The sequence below is a fragment of the Mesoplodon bidens genome (genome assembly GCF_964165515.1).
Source record: "Mesoplodon bidens genome assembly, chromosome: 3".
Lineage (NCBI taxonomy): Eukaryota > Metazoa > Chordata > Mammalia > Artiodactyla > Ziphiidae > Mesoplodon > Mesoplodon bidens.
The window spans coordinates 39,924,374-39,946,650 of record NC_138178.1 but is presented as its reverse complement, the minus strand read 5'-3'; the positions used below and the strand labels follow the sequence as shown (position 1 = coordinate 39,946,650).

The window sequence follows — 22,277 nt, the reverse complement described above, 5'->3', positions numbered from 1 at the left end:
TCACGGACACGGGGCACACTAATTCTTTATAAACCATTTCATTTTGTGCAGCGTAAAGGTACGCGGCAAAGCTGTTTGTCATCAGCAGAGTGGCTTTCGTGCCTTGATTTGTAGTCTCCTCAGGGGAAAACCAATATAACGACAACCACCGTCACTTTGAGCACAAAGCCTGGTTCAGCACCGTGGGCAGAGAGAGGTCAAAACTCCTTCTCCTGGGGTCAGAGCCCAGATGGAGAGAAGGGTGGGTGCGGAGTGAAGGCAGGGGGTGTGGCTGATGGGATTCCAGATGGGATTTGCAGAGATCCACCGCATGCATCTCAATGAGCTCTGCAGTAAACTTCACTGCACAAAGGTTAATCTAGATGTCAACGTTGTCTGACAGCACTGAAATTACTCCAGGGCAGGGCTCCTTCAGAAGTCTTAATATAACAGTCACTTCCATCCTGCCTGCAGGAAATGAAAGTTTCCTGCTTTGTGTGCCAAATCATTCAGTGCCAATTTTCTCACCGTTTGAAGTCCAACTGTTTGTGGTCCTGGGATTCACCTCGTATTAAGACCTTCATGAAGTTTAAGAAACTGGATTGTCAGTCCTATGGAAGCAGGAGGATAGGAGTCAAAAGAAAAAAAGAAAAAGAAAAAAAGGACAGAAATGAAAGACAAGCTTCTTTACTGAGATTTACTTCTCTACTGTGGAAAGCAGGCATCAAATCATCTGGACCAGGTTTATTTATTCACTCCGGACGTGAGCTCAGAGGCACCAGGTAATGTCGGGAAGCTGTTAAATGGAGATGGAACATAAACTCTTCTCCAAGAGAAAACAAAAGATGTCAGGAAGCTATTCATTTGAGTATGTCCTACCTGTTAACATATTACAAAATTTGTTTTTATGACTCCCATGTACTCTCCTTAAATGAAGGAAAAGCTACCAGATTTAGCTTAGGTACTCATATTTCTCACTGGGCTTTAGAGATGTTGCATCCATAAGAATGTCAGAGTAGACCATGGTTAGTGGTTGTCCAGGCTCTCAGTCTACCTTCAGACGTTCAGGAAGCATACATAAATTTGTCACAGTATAAACTGAGAAGAAACCAACTTCTCTCGTGAGATGTTAAACTGAAAAGCAAGACTTGAGTGACAAGGCATTTCTCAGAAGGAGAATCCAACAGGCCTTTCCTCAATTACACTAGCTTGATACATCTTCTATTAGAAACTTCTAGATTTGTTGGCCATAAGTATCTCTTGCAAGCTACAAGCTTGGGCCATGGCACTGCACACAAAGCATCGTTTACCTTGGTGATTAGGAAAAATTAATAGAGCTCACTGTCCTGCCTCTGTAGGATGGGAGATAGCCCAGCTCAGTGGCTTAAGACACCATCCATACTGCAAATATCAGACCAGGTCTTGTTTTAAATTTGGAACTTGATCAGTTAAAGACGAAGGGGAATCTGAATTTTCTTATTTTGCCCAAGAATTCCAAGTACTTTGTGAGAGGCCCCCAATCCCCTTGGATCTCCTCGTGAAATAGAAAAGTGTCTATGTTGGCATAGCAAGACTTGGGCCAGAGGATCTCTTGTTGCAAAGTACAGAATGTGTTTAGACAGTCAAGAGAACTATGATTAGGAGGAATGCACTAGGAAAACAGAGACTCTGTCAGAAGCCAAGACACAGATCCTTAGGGTGAAACAGTTTGTGTTCACAGCAGAAGTCCTAATACCCAATGCAGGGCCTCAGATATTCACCACATCTCCCACAGTCAGCAATGCCTTTCAGAAAGAGTAAACAATGATCATCATCTCACATTCTCTCTGTCCCGTCCCTCCTAGGCTCTGGTTTCACCTGCAGTGCTGGTGATTTCAATACCAACCCCGAAATGGGATGTGATGTGGTAGAAACGGTTAGTTCTTATGTGATCTATCAACCAGGAAGAGTGATTTTCAGATGCTCAGAATGTTGTCGTCAGCATAATTTAATTCAGGGAGCACCAAATGATGAAACTTTACAAGATGCCAGATTTCCCATCAGGACCTTTCTGAATGTCTTAGGCCAGTCCATCTCTGGATTTCTCATCCCTGAGAAATGTAAGGGTCAAAGAGATGAAGAATGATGGAATCAATTTGCTGACTCCAAGGGGACCTTCAATGAAGCCATCCCAATTAAATATATAGATATAAGCATACAATGTATATAGGCCTACACTTTCCTTACGAAGACATTCCTGGTGATGTTAAGCATCCCCAAACATGTTCTGAAGCCTATATTGATATATTAATGATGATACAAAAACCTGGAATCTTCCTTTGAAACCTAGTAAGTGTTGGCCAAAAAAAAAAAAAAAAGAAAGAAATGGTATCAAAGAAGATATTGGTGCTCCAGGAACCAAAAACATAGTGGCTACAGCAGCATTTTTTGCTCTCAGGCAAATGGCATGGAGTATTCTAGCAGGCTGGCTCTCACCCAAAGTTGATAATAGACATCCCAGGGGCATTAGAGGGCAGCTGTCTAGACTGCCAACACACACGGGCTCATGGGACAAACACCTATAGATGTTTCTCTGCTCCAGACTCTGAGCAAAGCACAAGAAAGACCCCAGATCTCAAGACTGTCCATTGGAATAACCGTACCTCGAGTCCAAATAATACTGCTGCTGTTCGGTTTGGAAACGTGCGGCAAAGAAGCCGCTCATCACTCCTGAATGGAGAAGAACTTTAGTGAATAGTCTGCACCTTAAAATGCTGCCCTCTTTCCAACATCCTAGCTCCTCACAATAGCAGGTGAAGGTAAAAATCTCTTGGCTTTTGACCCAGAGTGCAGATTGCCAGTGGCCTGCCTGAGCAGTAGGCAGGCCTGTCTCCACATCTTGGAATAGTTTCTGTCAACTTTGGGTATGTTGGTGTTGAATGGAGTAGGATGGCCAGTTGAGGAGGACAGGCTGGTGACAGTCAGCCAAGGGGCCGGGTGGCAGCCTCCTTGAAGAGCATGAAAATCGGGTCCTGGGCTTGTCTGCCTGGCTTCCCTCCACCAACAGCCCTTAAATCTAACAGTCACTGAGCCTTTCTTGTTTGCCTTCTATAATCAGTTTCTTATCATTGATAACTGTCCCTCATCCCCATTGTTACCGATCTTTTATTTTCTCTCTTATTTCTAACAAGCAAGTTAAAAAAAAAAAAAAGTGAGACCAGAACATAATATTTTTTAACTGAAAGGGACCTGAAAGATATCTATTTCCACCTTCTAAATGTCTCAGATGAGAAATCTGATAATCTGAGAAGTTAGCTGACTTGGCCAATGCCACCTGAGTAACTAGAGCAAAGCCAGGAATTTCGATGGTCTTTCCACCACTCCATGTTGCCACCTAACTTCCCATGTATCCCGCACTCTCCAGGCATGACTGACCCCTTTTGCTTCTGAGTTGAGTCTCGTGCAACCCCAGAAATCTGCTGTCTGCTCTCCCATTGGTGTTGATTTCTGTAGTATTTAGCACCAAAAATACATGCACTGGTGTAGTATGCAAAGTAAGCATCACCAGAGAAAAAGAGTCATGTTCAACCTGAACCCCGAGGGACCAAGGATCCTTTGCCTCCAGCGGGAAGCCTCTCTCCAGGGATGATTTGTGCACAATCTTCTGAGAGGAGGAAGCATCAAGACTTTGTCTGTTAACTAAATGAGGCTTAGTGACCCTCAAGATCCACCCAGAGGTCAGGGATAAAATTAGAGGGCAGCATCTGGTTCACGTCCAAAGTAAAGAACTGGAAGGACCCTTGGCCATGGCACCCTACTCCAAGGTGGGCATCCAACAGCAGGTCACTCACACCCAGTCCTGGAGGGAACCAGGTGAGGATGGCATGGCAGGGAGACCAGCCTGGGGAACCTGGAGCATCCACCACAGCTATAAAGGAGCTTGCATGATGCTACACCCCTTCCCAGTTGCTCAGACATGGGCTTCTAAACCGTGGAGTTTGGTAGGGGGCGATGAGATTGAAGTAGACTGGAGTGGCCATACTGGCTAATGGGTTGTCATTTCAACACCCATTTAACTACCTCAGGCTCCTTAAAAATAAATAAGTAAGTAAATAACACTTCACCAGGGCCTTTTGCCTGTGTAGGAAGTCTAGGAGGGTGAAAGAGACCAGATGCTCCTTGTAGGCGTAAAGTAACCTCGGGCACTTCAGCCCCTGCATCGTTGTGACTGCAAAGGAGGAGAGGACAGTCTTATTGGAACCCACCTTTGCCCAGGCCGACGAGCCCTCTGAGGCAACTGCCCCCACCCACGCAAGGCCTGCAGAGGGCTGCCCTGGCATTCCAGAGTGGTCCTGAGAACAGGGACACAGAGAGTCGGTGCTGTTAGAGTCTAAGAATTCCAGAATGTAGAAGGGGCCGGAGATTAGCAAACACACCTCTTATTTTGCAGATGGAGAAACGGAGACACGGGGGAGTCTTAGTCCTGCCTCTACAGAAGAATCCACCTTCTCTGCTCACCCCAGAGCCCTGAGTACCCTTTCCATTTCCACAGCCCCATTCTCTGTCTCCTTCACTCTCCAAAAAGACTTTTTATTTTTTCCACCTGCTGAGGTTAGTAAGTCAACATGCAGACTCTCTACAGAGATCACAGCAAGGGCAGTGGGAAAGCAGGCCCTCCCCCTCTGCTCCTCCAACCCTGTACCCTTTGTCTTGGAGTCTTACAGGAGACAGCTGCTTACGATAGACGTGACGAGGGTGACCCCAAGGCCTACACAGAGGCTGAAGGGACTCGGACAAGGGCAGTCTGACAACACCAGTCTCCTTGTCCGCAAAGGAATTGCGTACTTCCATTAGGCCATGAGGACGCAGCGCCCTGCGCTGAAACCCTACTACATTCTGCATTCCCAATTGCCCACCAATCCCTCCCCACCCTCCCTTTCTTCCAGACTATCAGGGACTCTGAGGTTCTAGGAACACACAGCCAAGAAGATGGAAGCTACACAGTGTCTGTATGGGGGAGGATGTGGCAGCAACAGGAGCCTCGGAGCCTCATCTCTCACTAGGAGACACCTCCCCGCAGCTGCCCCAGATCGCTCCCTCCTTGAACAACTTTCCCTTAGTTAGCTAGGGCCAAACCAGACTGCAGAGTTCAACCCAGCATTAACAGCCCCGGAAGAGACCAAGGCCCTCCAGGTGCAAAGACAAGGGGGGCGATTGCCATAGGATAGCTCAGGATTCCTTTGAGGGGGTGCATCCCAAGAGCTCTCCTCCAAAGTCCTCGGGGCTGGGAGCGCAGCACGGAGAGAAAAGCCACACCCAACTCCAACTCCCCTCCCTCCCCTCCCAGCCCTGCTCAGAAGCCTCAGCCATCCCTGAAGCAAGCCTCCACCACCCCCCACCCCCCACCCCCGCCACCGTGGCCTACAGTCCGAGCACAGCTCGGAATAAAAATATTTGTGGGTCTAAAAAAAGAAGCAAAACCACCAACACAGAATTCAGTCCCAAACCCCACACAGGATGCCTGCACTGCAGCTGACCAGAACATCCAGGCTGCTGATGGTCCCTTAAGCTGGCCAAGAGGGGTGCAGGTCGGGGGACCCAGAGGCTCCAGTTGGGCAAAGCCCAGTCCATTTGGTAGCTCTGTGCTTGGGTGAGACGGAGGGACAGGTGGCCTGGGAGAAGCACATCCTCTTCTCCCCAGCGGGAGGGCTCTGTGGGGCTAGGCTGTGGGTTTCCACGGGCATTTTGTTGTCATGGGTTGGGGGGGGCCCGGAGATCCGCCCCTGTCGCAGTCTTTGACAGTGGCAGCTGGGAAGGCAGTGATTCCCCTGGTGTCGGGGCAGAGGGAGCTGGCCCCAGCCCAGATGCTTCCTTCTCCCTCCTTGGTCAGGGCTCCGTCCTCATTAAGATGCCAAGCCTGCGGCAGTGGCCAGGCGTTGGATGCTTCCCCAAGCAGCCTCGGCCCCTCCCCCTGCCCCCAGTCCACAGAAGTGATTTCTCAGCCCCTGCATTTTCACAGCACTCAAAGGCAGATGCATCAATCCTTCCAGGGGCTGGAAACGTGAGGAGAATGACAAGGGGCCGGATGTAGGTGCCAAACAGATTCTCCCCGCCCCACCCCCTGGCTCCTGCCCACTCCACTGCCTGGCTCTCTGAAGCAAGCACTGTCCCAGCCTTTCGCCGGACCTGGGCCCCTTTCTCGGCAGTGGGGTTTACCTGGGACTTCCTAGAGGCCCAGGAAGTGGGAGCTAGAATCTAGAGAAGGCGGGTTGAGAAATAGACGACCCAGAGGGGCAGACCTTATAAGACCTGCAAAGAATGAAGCCTCCTGCCGTTGGAACCCTGCTGTGCCCACATGTGCAGACAACACGGGGGATGTCTGACACCTCCCTTAACTTCCCAATAGCCTGAATGTCGGGGGTGTGGCCAAGGAGACTTTCCAATGATGGAAAGACAGGAGGCAGGGCCTTGACAGGGTTCAGATTTCAGCTTTTAATTCTGTGGTTCTTTAAATCCAGAAAGTCCAGTTCTTGAAGTTCAGAGGAGAGATGACACATCTCTTTCAAATTTAGGAAGGAACTTGAGCATGGTTTACAAGATGGATGTAGTCCACTGTCGCCATGGTTTTGTGTTTTGCTGTCGTTGTTGTTTGTTCAGTGTTTACCTGTAGGCGCCATTGTTGACCCCCCAAAGCATCAGGACTATACTTTCTAGAAAAGACAAATTAGAAAATCGTCTTGAGGGGGAGGAAAGGAGGAAGGCGTGGAGCAGATGGTCAGGGGATGTGTGAGGCGTCCCAGAGGCCCCTGGTTCGGTGTTCTTTCCTTGCTGAGCCTGTCGATGAGATCTGCCCATGCACATATGCAGAGCTTGGAGCTAACACACCTGTGCAGATGATCACCTGTGCAGCAGTGATTGGCACCCCAGCTCCTCCAGTCCCAACGTGAAGATTGTCTCTGTGCATCATCAAGGTCTTCTGCTCCCAGAAGTCGGAGCTGAAGAAGCATGGGCCACAGCCTGCGTCTAAGGGAAGTCTCAATTGCATTCATAATACTTAAGATTTTCTGAGTTGTTGTTACAGTCTTATGGTTTGTATCAGCAGCTTCTCTGTGCATTAGAGAAGAGGTTATCTCTCTGTAGATATAGATAGATAGATAGTTAGATATATAAATATATAATATAATATATATATATATTATATATATATATAATACATATATATATATATATTATATATATATATAATATATATATATATATATATGCCAAACTGCCTTACAGGGTTTTTATTCTTTCTTTTTTTTTCAGTGTTGTATGTGTAGCAGGCACTTGAGTTTATATGAAGATGTTTGCTTCAGTCAAGGATGGAAGAAAAGAGTCTGTGCAGTGGAAAAGAAGGGGTGTGAGGCCGGGAGAGAAGAGGCAACAGAATATGAATTCACGACCACTGGCCACCACTAGCCAAGGATGTCCAAGTAGATGGGAGTGGCTTTTCCCAGAGCATGGAGGATTTTGTAGATCTCCTTGATGTTCAGCCGCTGCTGCGGTTCCCTCTGCCAGCACCCCAGCATGACATCGTACACCTCTTTGGGGCAGACTCGGGGCCTCTCCAAAACACGACCTTGGGTGATGCACTCAATGACCTGAAAAAGGGAGGAGAACAGGGAAGTTATCACCAAAGCTCAGCCTTGGCCCTGTGGCTCAGGCGCAGCAGAAGGCAATGACTTCACTGATGAGCTTCAGTGCAGAGGCGGGGTACCCTCCTGAGGCTGGGCTGGAGACCAGAGTTGCACGTCTGTCCTGTGCATGGGTTCCAAGGGCCATGATCCAGCACTGGCTGGTCCAGCCCACTGCTGCCCTCTATTCTCCATCTCTTAGGCCAGGCGTCCAACTCCCACAGACACTCTTCCTTCCACTTCTCTCTTCCTCTCTAGTCCTGAGTCTTATCTAGATGACTGAGCTGCATTCATTTCCCACTTGGCAGTGGGGATTGGCATCTGACCTGTCCCACCCCCTCTTAGGAGCCTGCATGATTTTGAAACCCCCTTGAAGGAGCTCTGCCCCTCCGTGGCTCCCACTTCCTGTCAAGCTCCCCTCCCAGGCACAGCCTCGGTGCACACGTGAGGCTTACCTCTAAGCCATTACACATGTCCCTTCCTCAGTGAGGCGCATCCTCCCTTGCTCTTTGCACTAAACCATGTATTCCGTTTCTTGAAAAGTCCTTAACACTAGGACTAACCACCTGATTCACCACTGCCCAGCTGGGTGTCCAGAGAAAGTCAATTAACCTCATAGGATCTCAGCATCCTCACCTGTAAGATGGGGATCAAATGTCTCCCTTGACCACCTCCTAAGACTGCTGTAAGGACCACATGAGGCCAGGGAAAGGGATTGTATGAGCCACTGTACCAAACGGGAGGCCATAGGGAGGCGTAGGAAGGAAGCAAATAACATACAGGTGGACCATCCCCAGCTGGCCCTTCAGGACCACGCCTGTAATTTGCAGTTCAATTCCAATTCCTCAAAAAGATTTCTTTGCTGACACTGTGAATTTTCAAGATTCTATCTTACAGTTCTCAGGTTATTTTAACTTCTGCCTAACTCTCCCACTGTAACCTTGGGCAACGTATGTACCCCGAACCACAGTTTCCTCATTTTGAAGACAGACCGTGATGATAAAATCACACAGAATTTTCTCTAGTAGAGTATGTGAAAAATGTTATTTCCTCTCTTTGCCCCCATTAATCTGTATATAGTTTTTATCTCCCTAGGCTGCCCCCAACAGCGCCTTGTCTGGAGTGTGGGCTCATGTCACTCTGACTCTGAGATGGCTTGTCAAACAATCACTGTGTTAGCACTTTCCTGGTCCTGGTCACCCCAGAGTCTGCAGAGGCCCACTAGGCTCTGTTCTTTGCCAGCCTGAAAGGTCTCCAGCTGCTCCTGTTCCCTGTTTTTATTTGAACCCTGTCTCCACCTTCCATTATGTTCACCTCCATGAAAAGGGGTCCAGTTCAAACTGCAGTGGCCGCTGCCTAGTGCTAAGGTCAAAAGCACTGAAGGGTGGTGTCTCCTCCAATGTGGGGCTCTCCAGTTTGTCAATTTCAATAGAGAAACTCATTATCAGTGACTGTCAGGACTTCACTGCAGGGGTTGGTAGAGTGGAAGAGGTGGCTGGGAGTAGGAAGCCCATCTTCAAGGCCAGTGCCTTACCAAGCAGTGTCAGAGATGACCACAAGAGCCCCGTTAGCTACTCTAAGCCAGTTTAGGTATCCAGGACAGATCATCTGCTGAGACCAATAGAACCCTCAGCCCAGATTCCCCTCTTTACTAGGGCAACCAAACTACATAGGGGCTGTGATCAGGGTGCCTTGTGTGCCTGAGTGCATGAAAATGTGCCAGCGTGTATACACAAGCATGTGTATATATGCATGCATGCATGTGTATGTGTGTGTATGTTTACCACTACCCCCTACCCAGGAAAACAATAATTTTTTAAAGCATCACAACAGATGAGTTCTGATATACACACTTACATTTTTTTTAAAGGTTGTCAAAATATTTTGTCCTATTTTGGGAAATGTGGTCAGGACCCATTCAGTTTGCAAATGATGAGATGTTACAAATGTAATAAAATGCCTTCTTTTCAGTCTTTGACATTTACTTAATTAAACGGTTGGGGTATAGGAAAGCAAAAATGAACATAGCTTCCAAGAAGAGAGACACTTTCTGGAATATTCAGATAGGATTCTAATATTAAAAGGTCCTCATGTTCATGTTTTCCCAGAAAACAGAAGACCATAAACTGCAATCTTTTATAGGTCTGCTGGGTTGGGAGACCAAGCCCTTTACTGTCTACAAACTGGACTGAGTTCCCTGGGACGACACAATGTCACTGAGAAGCATCTTGCTTTGGACCACGGCCCAGGCCTTCTCCAGGCTGACGCTTTCACCTCTGGCCAGTCCATTCCAGAACCCCAAGGAGCGCCCCTTCCTTTGTCCTGAATTTCAACAAGTGTTTGTGTGAAAAGTACTGAGTTAATATAGGCTAATGTACTTAGGAAAATGCCTGGCACTAAATGTTAGCTATTATTAAATTTGATGACTAGCATTTTTTATTAATATTGTAAATCAAAAGTATAAAATACATAATGTGTGTATTATTACATTTACTGTTATGATTCATCTTATTCCTGGAAGTCCACACACAGCTCTATCAGTAACATGAAATTTGCCTTCCCAGTTCACCTTCCTGCACATCTCTGGGCCTGGTCTACCTAAAGCCTTTGGGGACCCAGATGACTTGGGCATAGTAGGTGTTTCCACAAGATGGCACAATTGAAAAACTCATAGTTGTTTATTGTTTTCACTTTCTGTCTTAGTGAAACATTTGTGATTTTTAAGTGTAGCAGAGCAAACAGAACCGTGACTTGCATCTCAATTTCGACATCTAATTTCATGCTCTCTTGACAATCACAGCACATTTCCTACAGCTATAATTTTTTTCTACCAAGAAGGTCTCTCCTTCTGCTTCTGCCAACATTTGCTCTGCTGGCTCCAAACCCCACCTAATGTTTTACACACTCTAAGTGCTGGCCTGAGATGTCTCTTATCAGTCTTCCTCCAAATCAAGGTTCCCATCTGTCCCCTTTCTGTACCTCTGTGTTTGAGAGCTGGAACCATGGCTGTTTTCCATAGGTGAAGATCTCCCAGAGAATCACCCCAAAGCTCCACACATCGCTTTCTGTAGTGAACTTCCGGTACATGATGCTTTCAGGGGGCATCCAACGAATGGGGAGCATGGTGTGTCCTCCCACCTAAAAGGGGTCGAGACAGAAGCACACACAGTGACCAGATTGCCAGAATCAGTCACATCAGTCTGCACTCTTCATAGGCAGATGCCCTCTTGATGCATCTTATTCTAAGATAGCCAAATGTGATGCAACTTTTGTGATGGGTGTGGGGGGCCAGTGGAGATTAAGCCTACGATACTGCAGGCAGCTAGAGTAGCAATTAGAGATAACACCTAAGGGAAGGTACATTCCTTGGCATGGAATATAAAGAAAGATTACAAGATGACTTGAAGTGGGAGAGAAGATTTCAGAATCTGGTACTACAATCAAATCTAACCTTGAGAGGGAGTCCAGAGGGAAGCCACGGAATCACTGAGCAAGGCTACCAAGTATCAGAGTATTTGCAGATATTAGGTTAGACTCCTTGGCCAAGGAGGTTAAAGCACAGCATAGTCCATGTGCATCTAATCTGTATTATTACTATGACTTTAGCTTTATCTGACAATCTTGAATTTCTCACTGTTACTTAGAACTCAGTGTTCTGAGTGAAGGGGATAGGGAAGTTCAAAAGTATGAAAGACCACATGCTAATGAGAAATCAGGTGGACCAGAAGAGAATTCACAAGCGTTCTTAGCAAGATCTCAAAGGCCAGTAAGGAAAGTGCTTTTTTAAAATAGCTCGAGGAGGACATCAGCCACCTGTGGGTTTACAGATCTGACAGCCAAGGGCAAGAGGAAGTGACTGACATTCAGTGTACACTTTCCTGAGAAAAAACATTAGGGAAATCCTCACTGCCCAGGAGGTTAGACATATTATTAGCATAAGTGGAAGAAAATTCACAGCATGTTTTAGAACTCAGGAACTAACTGTATCATAAATAGAGCATCAGAAATTGGAACTTCTGGCTAATACATGAAACTTGTTAGAAAACTGCTTTCGACTGATAGAAGAAGCTCTCTATAAATGTCCTGATGAACTATTTGTATTAATCAAAGTTCTCATTTTTATGATGGGCCAGTTGGAGGAATTATAATCATAAACACTTAAGAAAGAATGACTTGTTGGCAATGGGCAACCTTGTTTCTAAAAAAAAAAAAAGAGATCGTGTTTGCCTTATCCACTTGAAGTATTTTAGAAGATAAATGATAATATGGATTTGCAGAAGTTGTTTTCAACCTGGGATTTTATAATCAAGGTAGCTCTGTATCAAATGTAAAGACAAATGAAGGTGTTTCTTTCAGACAAACAGACTCAGAAAGTTTACCACTCATAGCCTTTGAGAAAAACAAAGAAGAAAAAATTAATTGAGGATGTACTCCAGAAAAACGGAAAAAGAATCTAAAATATACGGTGACTTGGAATATAACAAACAGTACAAAGCAAATAAGCCACAAAAAACAAAATTTAGATCTAAATAATGGTCACTAATGTGGTAGTAAAATGTAATATAATTACTAATAAATGATTCCTGTAAAATAGAGGCATAAAGTAAATAATAATAGTAATAATACAAATAGTACTATCTCTGCTATTATTAGCAATATTCTGGAATGAAATGTCCAGATAATTTCAACAATAAGTGCACAGACGAGTAGGTAGGGAAATAATCAAAAGCCTGATAAGGGCTCTGTCTTTTAGAAGGAAGGGCAAGGGAGCTTACAGAAAGTCATCAGTTGTTGATTATAACAGTTTAAATTTAAATGTGCTTGCTAAAATTTTAAAGTAGCTTCTAAAAGAATAGAAATAGTACATATAGCTTCCAAACCAGTTTCAAGAAAATAGAACCAAAAATCTCTAACCAATACCAAAAAGACTACAAAAAGGGGGAGGGATAATAGTGAATAGCAAAAAATGAAAAAGAAGTTTAAATAATATCACTATAAACAATAAGAATTAATGGGTTATATATGATACCTCTTAAATAAGAGAATCGTTTATGTTAAAAAATCAAGATGCATGTTATCTGGAAAAGACATATTTAAAAGGAAATAACAGAAAATACTGAAAATTTTGAAAGAATTTTGAAAATACTGAAACTTTTGAAAGAATACAAAAATATAACAAACAGTAAAAAAAATTGAATATACAATGTGTATAATATTCACTATACATAATAATATATTACAATATATAATTGAATATATAACATATATTGAATAGATAATATTCAATATGTGTAATATACATTGAAAATATAATTCATATATAGTATATTGAATATATGTCATATATTAAATATAGAACATATCAAAATTGAATGCATATATGAAAAAATTTCAGAAAGCCAAGAACTAAATGGATACAAAGTGGTCTCTATTATATTTGAAGATGGTAAAATTCGCCATTATGAAAATTATGAAATTTTTTGCTCCAATTAAGATAGCAACAAAAATGTATAACAAGTAAAACAGGTTATAAATAAAGGAAAACTAACAAAGCTACAATTACAATGGAAAATTAAAACACTTATTTTGCAAGATGATAGATCAAGAAGACAACAAAAATAAAGATACATTTAAAAAATAAAAATAATGAGTTTTAATTGATATATATGAGTGATGCATGTATATTTCAGCCTCCTGAAAAAGTTGCATATTATTTTCAATTATCTAAAAGGCGTTTATAAAAACTAATCACATATTATCCTCACAGGAACTCTGAAATTCCAAGAGAAGAAACAAGGTAAACATAAGGTAAAAATAAAAGAAGAAAAGCCATTCTTTCAAAAGATGCCCAAAATTACCAACACTCTTTACTGATTAAAAGCCCTAATTCATTAGTAATAAAAGGTAACTTCCTGTATTTAATATACTAAATATCATATTTACTGATAAAACATTGAAAGTATAGAAGGTATCTTCTATTACTGATTTTATGCAATACTTTTCAGGTGGCCCTAGCCACTACAATAGAGCAGGAATAAAAACAAGGTAAAAATACTGAAAAGGAGGAGTCAAAACACCATTGTTCGCATATGATATGACAGTTCAAGACAGTTAGCTAAAAAGCAATTAGAACCATTATATGCTTTAGTAAGCTACCCAGACATGAAATGAATATACAAAAATCAGACTATTCTCATGCACTAGTAAAATGACTTCAAAATTCAATAGAAAATAAACATGCTCGTACATTAGCAACAACAACAAAATGTTTAAGATTCCTAGGTATAGCCTTAGCAGAAAATATACAAGGTCTATGTAAAGAAAAGTATTGAAAAACATAAAAGAAGATCTGAATACATGGAAAGGTTGTCTTTTCCTTAGATAGGAAGACTCAATATCATGAACCTCTCATTCTTCCCTAAAATTAATCTAAAAATTCAACACAATCTAAATAAAACCCTCAATGGAATGATATATGAAAACTGACAATATGATACCAAAATTCATCGAGAGGAGTAAATATTTGATTAAAATAAACTAAGATATACTTGAGATAGAACAACAAGGGATATTTGCTGTATCAGATAGCATAACATATTATCAAACTACAGGAATGAACACACTGTGTTACTGGCATAGGAATAGACAATTTCACTGATCAATGGAACAAAATAGAGTCCAGAAGCAGACCCATGTATCAATACTGGAATTTAATATATGAAATGATAGGTTAGTAATCAGTGTTGGGACAATGAACTATTCATTTAAAAAGTACACTTAGATACCTACCTCACACCATATACAAAAATCATTTCCAGATGGATTAAAGAGCTAAACATAAAAAACAAAACAATAAGCATATTAGAAGAAAACTTAGAAAAGTATTTGGATAACCTCAGGAGAGGAAGGCCTTCCTAAATAAGACACATGTTCAAGGAGCCATAAAGGACAGAATTCAGAGACACCACTGGTATAAAATTCAATACTTTTGCATGGCAAAATACAAAATAAGCATAGTTAAAAGACAAATGACAGAGAAAATATTTGCAATATATGTAACAAGGAATTAAAATCCATATATTATAAAGTGCTTCCTTAAATTAGTTAAGAATAAGAAATCCAACAGAGAAATGAATCAAGGGTAAGAGTAGATGATTCACAAAACAGCTACAAATGGCCACAAACACGTGAAGAAATGTCAATTAAAACAATAAAAGACACATTTTTTTAATATTATGTGGGGGAAATGAAGAGACTGGTATTATCCAGTGCATGAGAGGTCCTGAGGAGGAGTTATTCCTTGCTAAGACTGGGGTAGCCTTTTTTGAGGGCAGCCTGGCAGAATCTGTCCACACTAAAGATGTTAAGTGTCTTTTAATCCAGCAATTTCACTTCTAGAAGTCTTGGAAAAATACTTGCTCATGTAAGTAAAAATACTTCGTTGAAGATATTTTATTTCATTGTTTTTAAGGGCAGCAATTTGTTCATCATGAAATGTATATGCAGCAGTTAAAAAGAATACAGTGGAGTTATGTAGAGTGATATGTCAATACGTCTAGGATATAGTAAATGAAAATGCAAAACATTAAAAATCTATATTAGCATTCTCATTTATGTAAAAATGTGTATGCATAAGCAAATATATTAAAAAGCAATAATGTAGTATATAACTCTGTAAATGCATAGAAAAGGTCCAGAAATATAGCCATTAAACCAGTGGTTTTCTCTAGAAAGGAAAGTGAGAGTGAGAACCGACTAAAGAGAAAATTCCATTTTTTTTTACTATAGTATGTATTTCTATGCTGTTTGTAATTTTATCATAATCGTGTGCCACATTTGAAAATTTTAAACAATAAAAGAAAAAATACACATATGACTAAAGGAAAACCAGTGGACCTAATTTATTTACATTCTAAATCAAAATATTACTTTTGAGGAAAAATTGGGTTTTTGATAGAATCTAGTGGAATGGTTTATTGTACCTGGTTTCTTGAATAAAAAGAAAAAGAGGTTAGGAATATGGGAACATTTTTCTTGATGAAAAATGGTAAATAACAGATTTCTCCAAATTGATGCCGGTTGTTTGCCTCATTTGATGATTTTATACACAATCCGGGAGAGCCATTCCAAATTGAAATTTCCAAGTTTACCGTAAGAGAAATTTGAGTGTGCTGGTGTAAACTTTGATGAGCTTAAGCGTCTGGGCAGAAATTATCAGAAGGGTATTAATTGGCCACAGAGGTACCACTAATTTATCAAGATTTTCTCTGGGTGGCACCACCAATGTGGGTGAAGTTTATATGACATTCCTTCAGAAGTGGACTAAAACATTTCAAGTGAACTGTGATATAACAATGAAAAGTAATAAGTTGGAAGTCAGAAGCTTATTCTGATGTGACTTTTGACAAGCTCTTAATCTCTTTGAATTTCAGTTTCCTCATCTTCAACATAGGATTCAAGCAACGGCCGTATCTAAAGTGAGATGATGTATATAAAAACCAACTGAGCATCACTAAATACAAAAAATAATACACATAAAGTGCAATGACTGTGCCCTATGTGTAGTGAGCAGCAGAACAAACCTGATTTCCTAGATTGTCCATATTTCCCATAGATCCACCTAGACTACACTGACTTTCCTTCAGAGCTACCTGCATTCTTGTGTCCTTCTCCCACATTGGAGAGATACAGTCTGGGAAAGGTAGTGGTCAAATCCTTCCTTGGTAAAAAAAAAATACTGACAAATATCCCCATGGTGAAACCTAGCCAGGCAAGCAATGGGATGAAATAATAATCTTAATAAGAATAGTCCTGGGTTTCCCTGGTGGCGCAGTGGTTGAGAGTCCGCCTGCCAATGCAGGGGACACGGGTTCATGCCCCGGTCCGGGAGGATCCCACATGCCGCAGAGCGGCTGGGCCCGTGGGCCATGGCCGCTGAGCCTGAGCGTCCGGAGCCTGTGCTCCACAACGGGAGAGGCCACAGCAGTGAGAGGCCCGCGTGCCGCAAAAAAAAAAAAAAAAAAAAAAAAAAAAAGGAATAGTCCTAATTAATGCACACTAAATATCAGCCACTGGATGTTACACACACCCCACATTTAATCCTCTCTCTCGTCCTATGTGGTAGAATTCCCTAGTATCCCCATTTCACAGATGAAGATAAGGTAATTTGCCTAGGCACTGCCTGAGAAATTCTTGCTAATGATCCAAGCTCTCAATGAGATACATTAAGGAACTGAAAGCTGAGCCTTAAAATAGGAAATATATAGGAATAAGGCGAAAATTTCAAGAAATGAGTCTAAAAATAAAATAACTTCTTGGAGATCTTCGGATTACACTACCTTGAGTAATACCTTCCATCACCTCTGTTATTGTGTATTCGGGTGCTGTCAGCCTGATCTGCCTTTACAAAGTTGCCTATTACCTAACGATGTCAGCGGCCACTGATGATCATTGCCCAGATCCATTATTTCACTAGTGGCCTTAAAAGGGTGACATTCTAATTCTAGCATTCCCTCTGCATAGATTAGTTGGAAATCTTCTATGAGTAAAAACTTTCCTTCAGGGTTTCCCTGGTGGCGCAGTGGTTGAGAGTCCGCCTGCCGATGCAGGGGACACGGGTTCGTGCCCTGGTCCAGGAAGATCCCACATGCTGCGGAGCGGCTGGGCCCGTGAGCCATGATCGCTGAGCCTGTGCGTCCGGAGCCTGTGCTCCACAATGGGAGAGGCCACAGCAGTGAGAGGCCCACGTACCGCAAAAAAAAAAAAAAAAAAAAAACTTTCCTTCACTAACTATTTGGTTACACTGATAACAGTTTATATTAGAAACTCCTTTGATTTACCAGTTCTCAGAATAATGAGTCCCTTCCGTAGCATCCTCCAAAGGTGACCAGTGAGAGAGGTTTGTTTTGTTTTAGTTTGGTTTTGAGAAGCATCATCAATTCTTTGTGCGCTTGTGCGTGTGTGTGTGTTAATACATTTGAAGTGTTTCCATCGATTATAATTGCTCTTTTTGATGTTCACTGTTCAATCTTTGGCCAGTAGCAGCCTCTTCAAGTTGGCACCTCTCACCAAACACCAATGGTCTTTGATAGCATCCTTGCTTTCGGACAAGAAAAAATATCCTAGGCTCATCTTGTCCATTTGCTGCCCTGGCCCTAGACTCAGTCATTTTTTCAAGGAACCCTGGATCCTTTTGGTGGACAATGGAATTTAGAGACCACACTATGGAAGCCAGGAATGCTCACTGCTGTTGGGTTGGTCAGAATTTCTGGGTCCTTATAATGGAAATAACTAGGAAAAACTTTTCTTTCGGAAGAAAATACTTCAGGAGTTTATATTGATTTTTCCAACTCAAATTTAGGATTACAGAGCTTTTACTTGACTTGGGTTTTATATCCATATTTTTTTTCTTATGCTGAAAATCTTGATTCTTACATTAGTAGTATTACTTACTTGCTTTATCCTAATATATATATTTCAAATTCAGTTCAAGTATCATTACTAACAACATGATTGCTGAAAGCTGTCTACAGTCTTTGCAGTTCTTTTCATCTTTAAGGTATACCTACTAGGGACATACCTAAAACATTGCTATGTTTTAAAGTCACGTGAAGTAATTCCTCTCTGAGTGACGAAGTCACCAACCTAATACACAGGTTTATCTGTTTCATTTTGCTTTTGATTTTTAAGAATTGCTTTGCTTTTTCTTTCCCATTCGACATAATGTTTTACAAAGATGCAAAAACCGTTACATGGTTTTAAAGTCAAACCAAAAAATCAAGGTACGTGAAATCTAAGTCTAGTTCCATCTCTGTTCACTCTCCTCACCCTGATCTCCTCCTCCTCCAGAGGCAACCATTTTATGTTTGTTTTTAGTTTATTCTTTTATTGTTTGTAACATAAGCAAATATGGATTATATTCATTTTCCTCACTTTCATAAATGAAAGTAGGATACCATACCTGTTACATACTTTACTTTTTTTCCCCACTGGGGGTTCTCTCATTCCTTTTATAGCTAGATAGGACTCCATGTGCATGATCACACCACAGTTTATCCAATCAATCCACTATTGATAGGACTGGGTTGTTTCCATTCTTTTGTTATTGTCAACAGGGAAATGCTCTCTTTACGTATAGCTCAGGTGGTTCTCACTCCCCCTAAAGGGTAATTGCCTAAAATTTCCATGGAGTGTAACAGGCAGAGATAGACTGCAGTGCCCACTGAAATGTTGTCAATAACATAACTTTGGAGATACATGAAGTCTTTCCAATGGGTACCCAGGCAAGGATAGTTTTGAAGGATTATGCAGATCCTCAACTCTCTTATGAATTTTTTCTAACACTGAGAACCCACTGTGGTCCAGCAATTTCCCTGCCAACTGTGCATGCACACACACACACACACACACACACACATGCCTGCCACTCTCAAAAGGAAAGACAAATCTCTCACTCATTCTAAATCTTAGGATAGAAAACCTACAGAGGACAAATGAATAAACTCTGTGAAAGGAACCTGAGTGTTTAAGTACTTGTTCATGTGTTTTATAGATGATAGGTCAAATTGCTCTGGTATTTGAAGTTCATTAGCATTAAAGGAGCTATGTATTTTTTTAATGTCAATATTTACAGCGCTGTGGAAATGACATACTTAAAAGTATGGTGACGATTTTAGATGGCAACTTAAAACATGCAAAGGGACATACATGGTTTTTCAAAATTCTTTTAGGGGCATTAAAGTTTGAAGATGACAGGTATAGAGCCCGGGCATCTAGAGTGTAAAGTTTAGAGTCTCTCTGCTAACTTCTATCTTTCCCCAAGGCTGTATGCCACCCATCCTCAGGCCTGCAGCTATATCCTGGGAGAGAATGTGAAAAGAGGAGAGCAAAAACTACAGCCTCACCTCCAGCCTCAGGTGCTTGCCTGAAATCCTCCAGCCTCATTTCTTTCATTCAAGCCTTCAGCTTTCACTCCCAGCCTTGCCCTGAGGGCCAGGAGTAAGTGGGATTGAAGGGTGGAAAAGCAGGGTGGCTGCAGAGGCTGCCAGGTTCCTTTTCCTTCTGGGGGCAGGATGCCCTGGGGCAGAGTGTTCCTGGTGGGAGGCAAACCTCTCCCCTCCCCCCCTCCACACAGCCATCCCTTCTGTTCGCAGCCTGCCTTTCCTGAACAAGGAAATTGTCTTGCTTATTTCCATAGAATGATGCCAACTTCCCTGCAGTCAGAGGGAACCCACTGCTGTGGGTTAAAGAGAAACTCAGCTGAGCTCGAGAAGGCTCTCAGGTCTCTGCATCTAATTACACAGAAAAGGAGGCAGCTTCTTCAAAGGACATACAGAAGCCCGCTTCTCTCCCAGAAGTTCAAAATGTCTATCCTCACATAACTCTGACAAGGTATAAAGGAGACAAAGTGACCCATATATTCCAGATACAGAAATAAGGACCCAGCAAAGGTGAACAAATACAGGGCATTATTGATACCAATGGAAGGATTCAAGCTTCCTCTGGAATCACTAATCTATATGGGCCATGTCAAAATCTGTTAAAGCAGATGAGAATGGCAGTTGCTTTCTGAAGAGTTATAGAAACTTTGCAATGTACATTAATGGTAAAATACCCTAATCAGGAGATTATCATAAAGATTGTCATTTATGGTGTCATTATTTTTTATTTATTCAATTTTGGGTTTTTTTGCGGTACGCAGGCCTCTCGCTGTTGTGGCCTCTCCCGTTGTGGAGCACAGGCTCTGGACGCGCAGGCTCAGCCGCCATGGCTCACGGGCCCAGCCGCTCCGCGGCATGTGGGATCTTCCTGGACTGGGGCACGAACCCGTGTCCCCTACATCGGCAGGCGGACTCTCAACCACTGCGCCACCAGGGAAGCCCTATTTATTCAATTTTAATCTCTCTTAATTGCATGTCTCAGCACATAGAAGAGTCTCCATATCCATTAAGGAAAATAAAAGGCTTAGCATATATGCTTTCTTCATCCTCTGGGAAGTCTCGTGGTTTCCCATATGCCCCAGTAGCTTTGCCTCTTACACCCAGCTCTGCTCGTCTGAGCAGCTCATCAGCCGGGCGGGGGGCAGTCACCTTGAACATGCCCCAGGTAGGAGTCCCAGCCACTAAACACAGTCTTTAAAATCACTGCCACTCTTATTCCCGAGGGTCTGGGGTTTTCACCCACACGGGCTGCATATCAGTATTAGCTACATCCAATACAGACACATACATCCATACATCGAGAAGGAGACTCTTTAGATGAACATATGTGCATGTCAATCACATGCATGTGAGTACAGTCATGGATACAAACACAGGTCTGTCGCTCATGCCCTGAACATATGAAGTTGGTGAAATCTCCCTCTGATACCTCTTGAAATAAATGACCTAAATGTAGGAGGAAAAGCCCAGAGTTTTTTTTTTTGCTTTTTTTTTTCATTTTAACCATTTTTAAAAATTGGAGTATAGTTAATTTACAATGTTGTGTTAGTTTCAGGTGTACAGCAAAATGATTAAGTTATACACACACACACACACACACACACACACATATATACATATACCTGTAGTTTTTCAAATTTTTACGTTATAGATTATTACAAGATATTGAATATAATTTCCTGTGCTATACAGTAGGTCCTTGTTTACCTATTTTGTATATTGTAGTGTGTACACGTTAATCCCAAACTCCTAATTTATCTACCGGTCCCCTGTTAATCCCTTCGGTAACCATAAGTTTGTTTTGTGTGTCTGTGAGTCTGTTTCTGTTTTGTAAATAAGTCCATTTGTATCATTTTTTCAGATTCCACATAGAAGTGATATCATATGATATTTGTCTTTCTCTGTCTGACTTACTTCACTTAATATGATAATCTCCAGGTGCATCTATGTTGCTGCAAATGGCATTATTTCATTTTTTTCATGGCTGAGTAATAGTCCATTGTATATATATATATCAAAGTCCTTGCATCCTGTCTCCAAGATAGCAAAAATAAATGATTTCACTCTAAACCAGCTGGTTAGCTTTGCTGACAGTCTCAAAACTCGCCAGAATGGCAGAGCCCTCATTCCTGGAATTAACCTTCTCACTGCCCGCCCCACTCCAACTGCTGGGCTCTCCTAATAGCTCTGTCCCCACATATATGGGAGGCCCTCGGAGCCTTTGAAATGGCAGCCTGCCCTCAGGGAACTCTCTAAGTTCTAACTTCTCTCTCCTCCTCCTCTTCCCTTCTCCCCTCACTTTCTCCAGTGTGGTCTTCTGAGTTGAGGATGCTGTATTTTCAACCAGCTTTTCACCTCCCTGCCCAGCTCTAAAATTTGATCATTCACTAGGCATGCTTCTTTGGTGTCTGAACCTATACTCTTTCCCTCCAGATGCCATCTGGATTCCTGGTGCATCTTTAGGGGACCAGTCTGCACTGCAACTGCACACTGTCCAGCCCCTCAAATCCAAGTTCTTTAGAACCCAGGGTCTGAAAGGAGAGATTCAACACTAAAGCTATAGCTCATGAACACACAGGGCTGGGAAGGGCCTTGGAAATTACCTAATCCCCCTAAGGGCATAGAAACCTTGGCTGGAAGAGAGGCAGTGACTTGTCCAAGGTCACTAAGGAGAGTAAATGAAATGGAACTAAAGTTCCAAAGA

The 22,277-nt window shown here is 42.4% G+C and overlaps 1 protein-coding gene across 3 annotated transcripts in view; it reads right to left on the bottom strand.

Moving 5' to 3' along the window:
- Window positions 1-7,415: 7,415 nt before the first annotated feature.
- The window catches only part of NTRK3 (neurotrophic receptor tyrosine kinase 3), a gene marked incomplete at its 3' end in the record, with an annotated part of 367,342 nt that continues 352,480 nt past the window's right edge, over window positions 7,416-22,277 (bottom strand). For 2 of the 3 annotated variants that reach the window (XM_081228489.1, XM_081228490.1), the window contains 2 exons: window positions 10,614-10,772; window positions 7,416-7,601 (listed from right to left, as the gene is read on the bottom strand). In XM_081228489.1, coding sequence (XP_081084615.1) covers window positions 7,416-7,601; window positions 10,614-10,772 — 345 coding nt within the window. Of the gene's footprint in view, window positions 7,602-10,613; window positions 10,773-14,423; window positions 14,466-22,277 lie in introns of all 3 variants that reach the window. The other variant, XM_081228488.1, reaches the window with a different exon arrangement.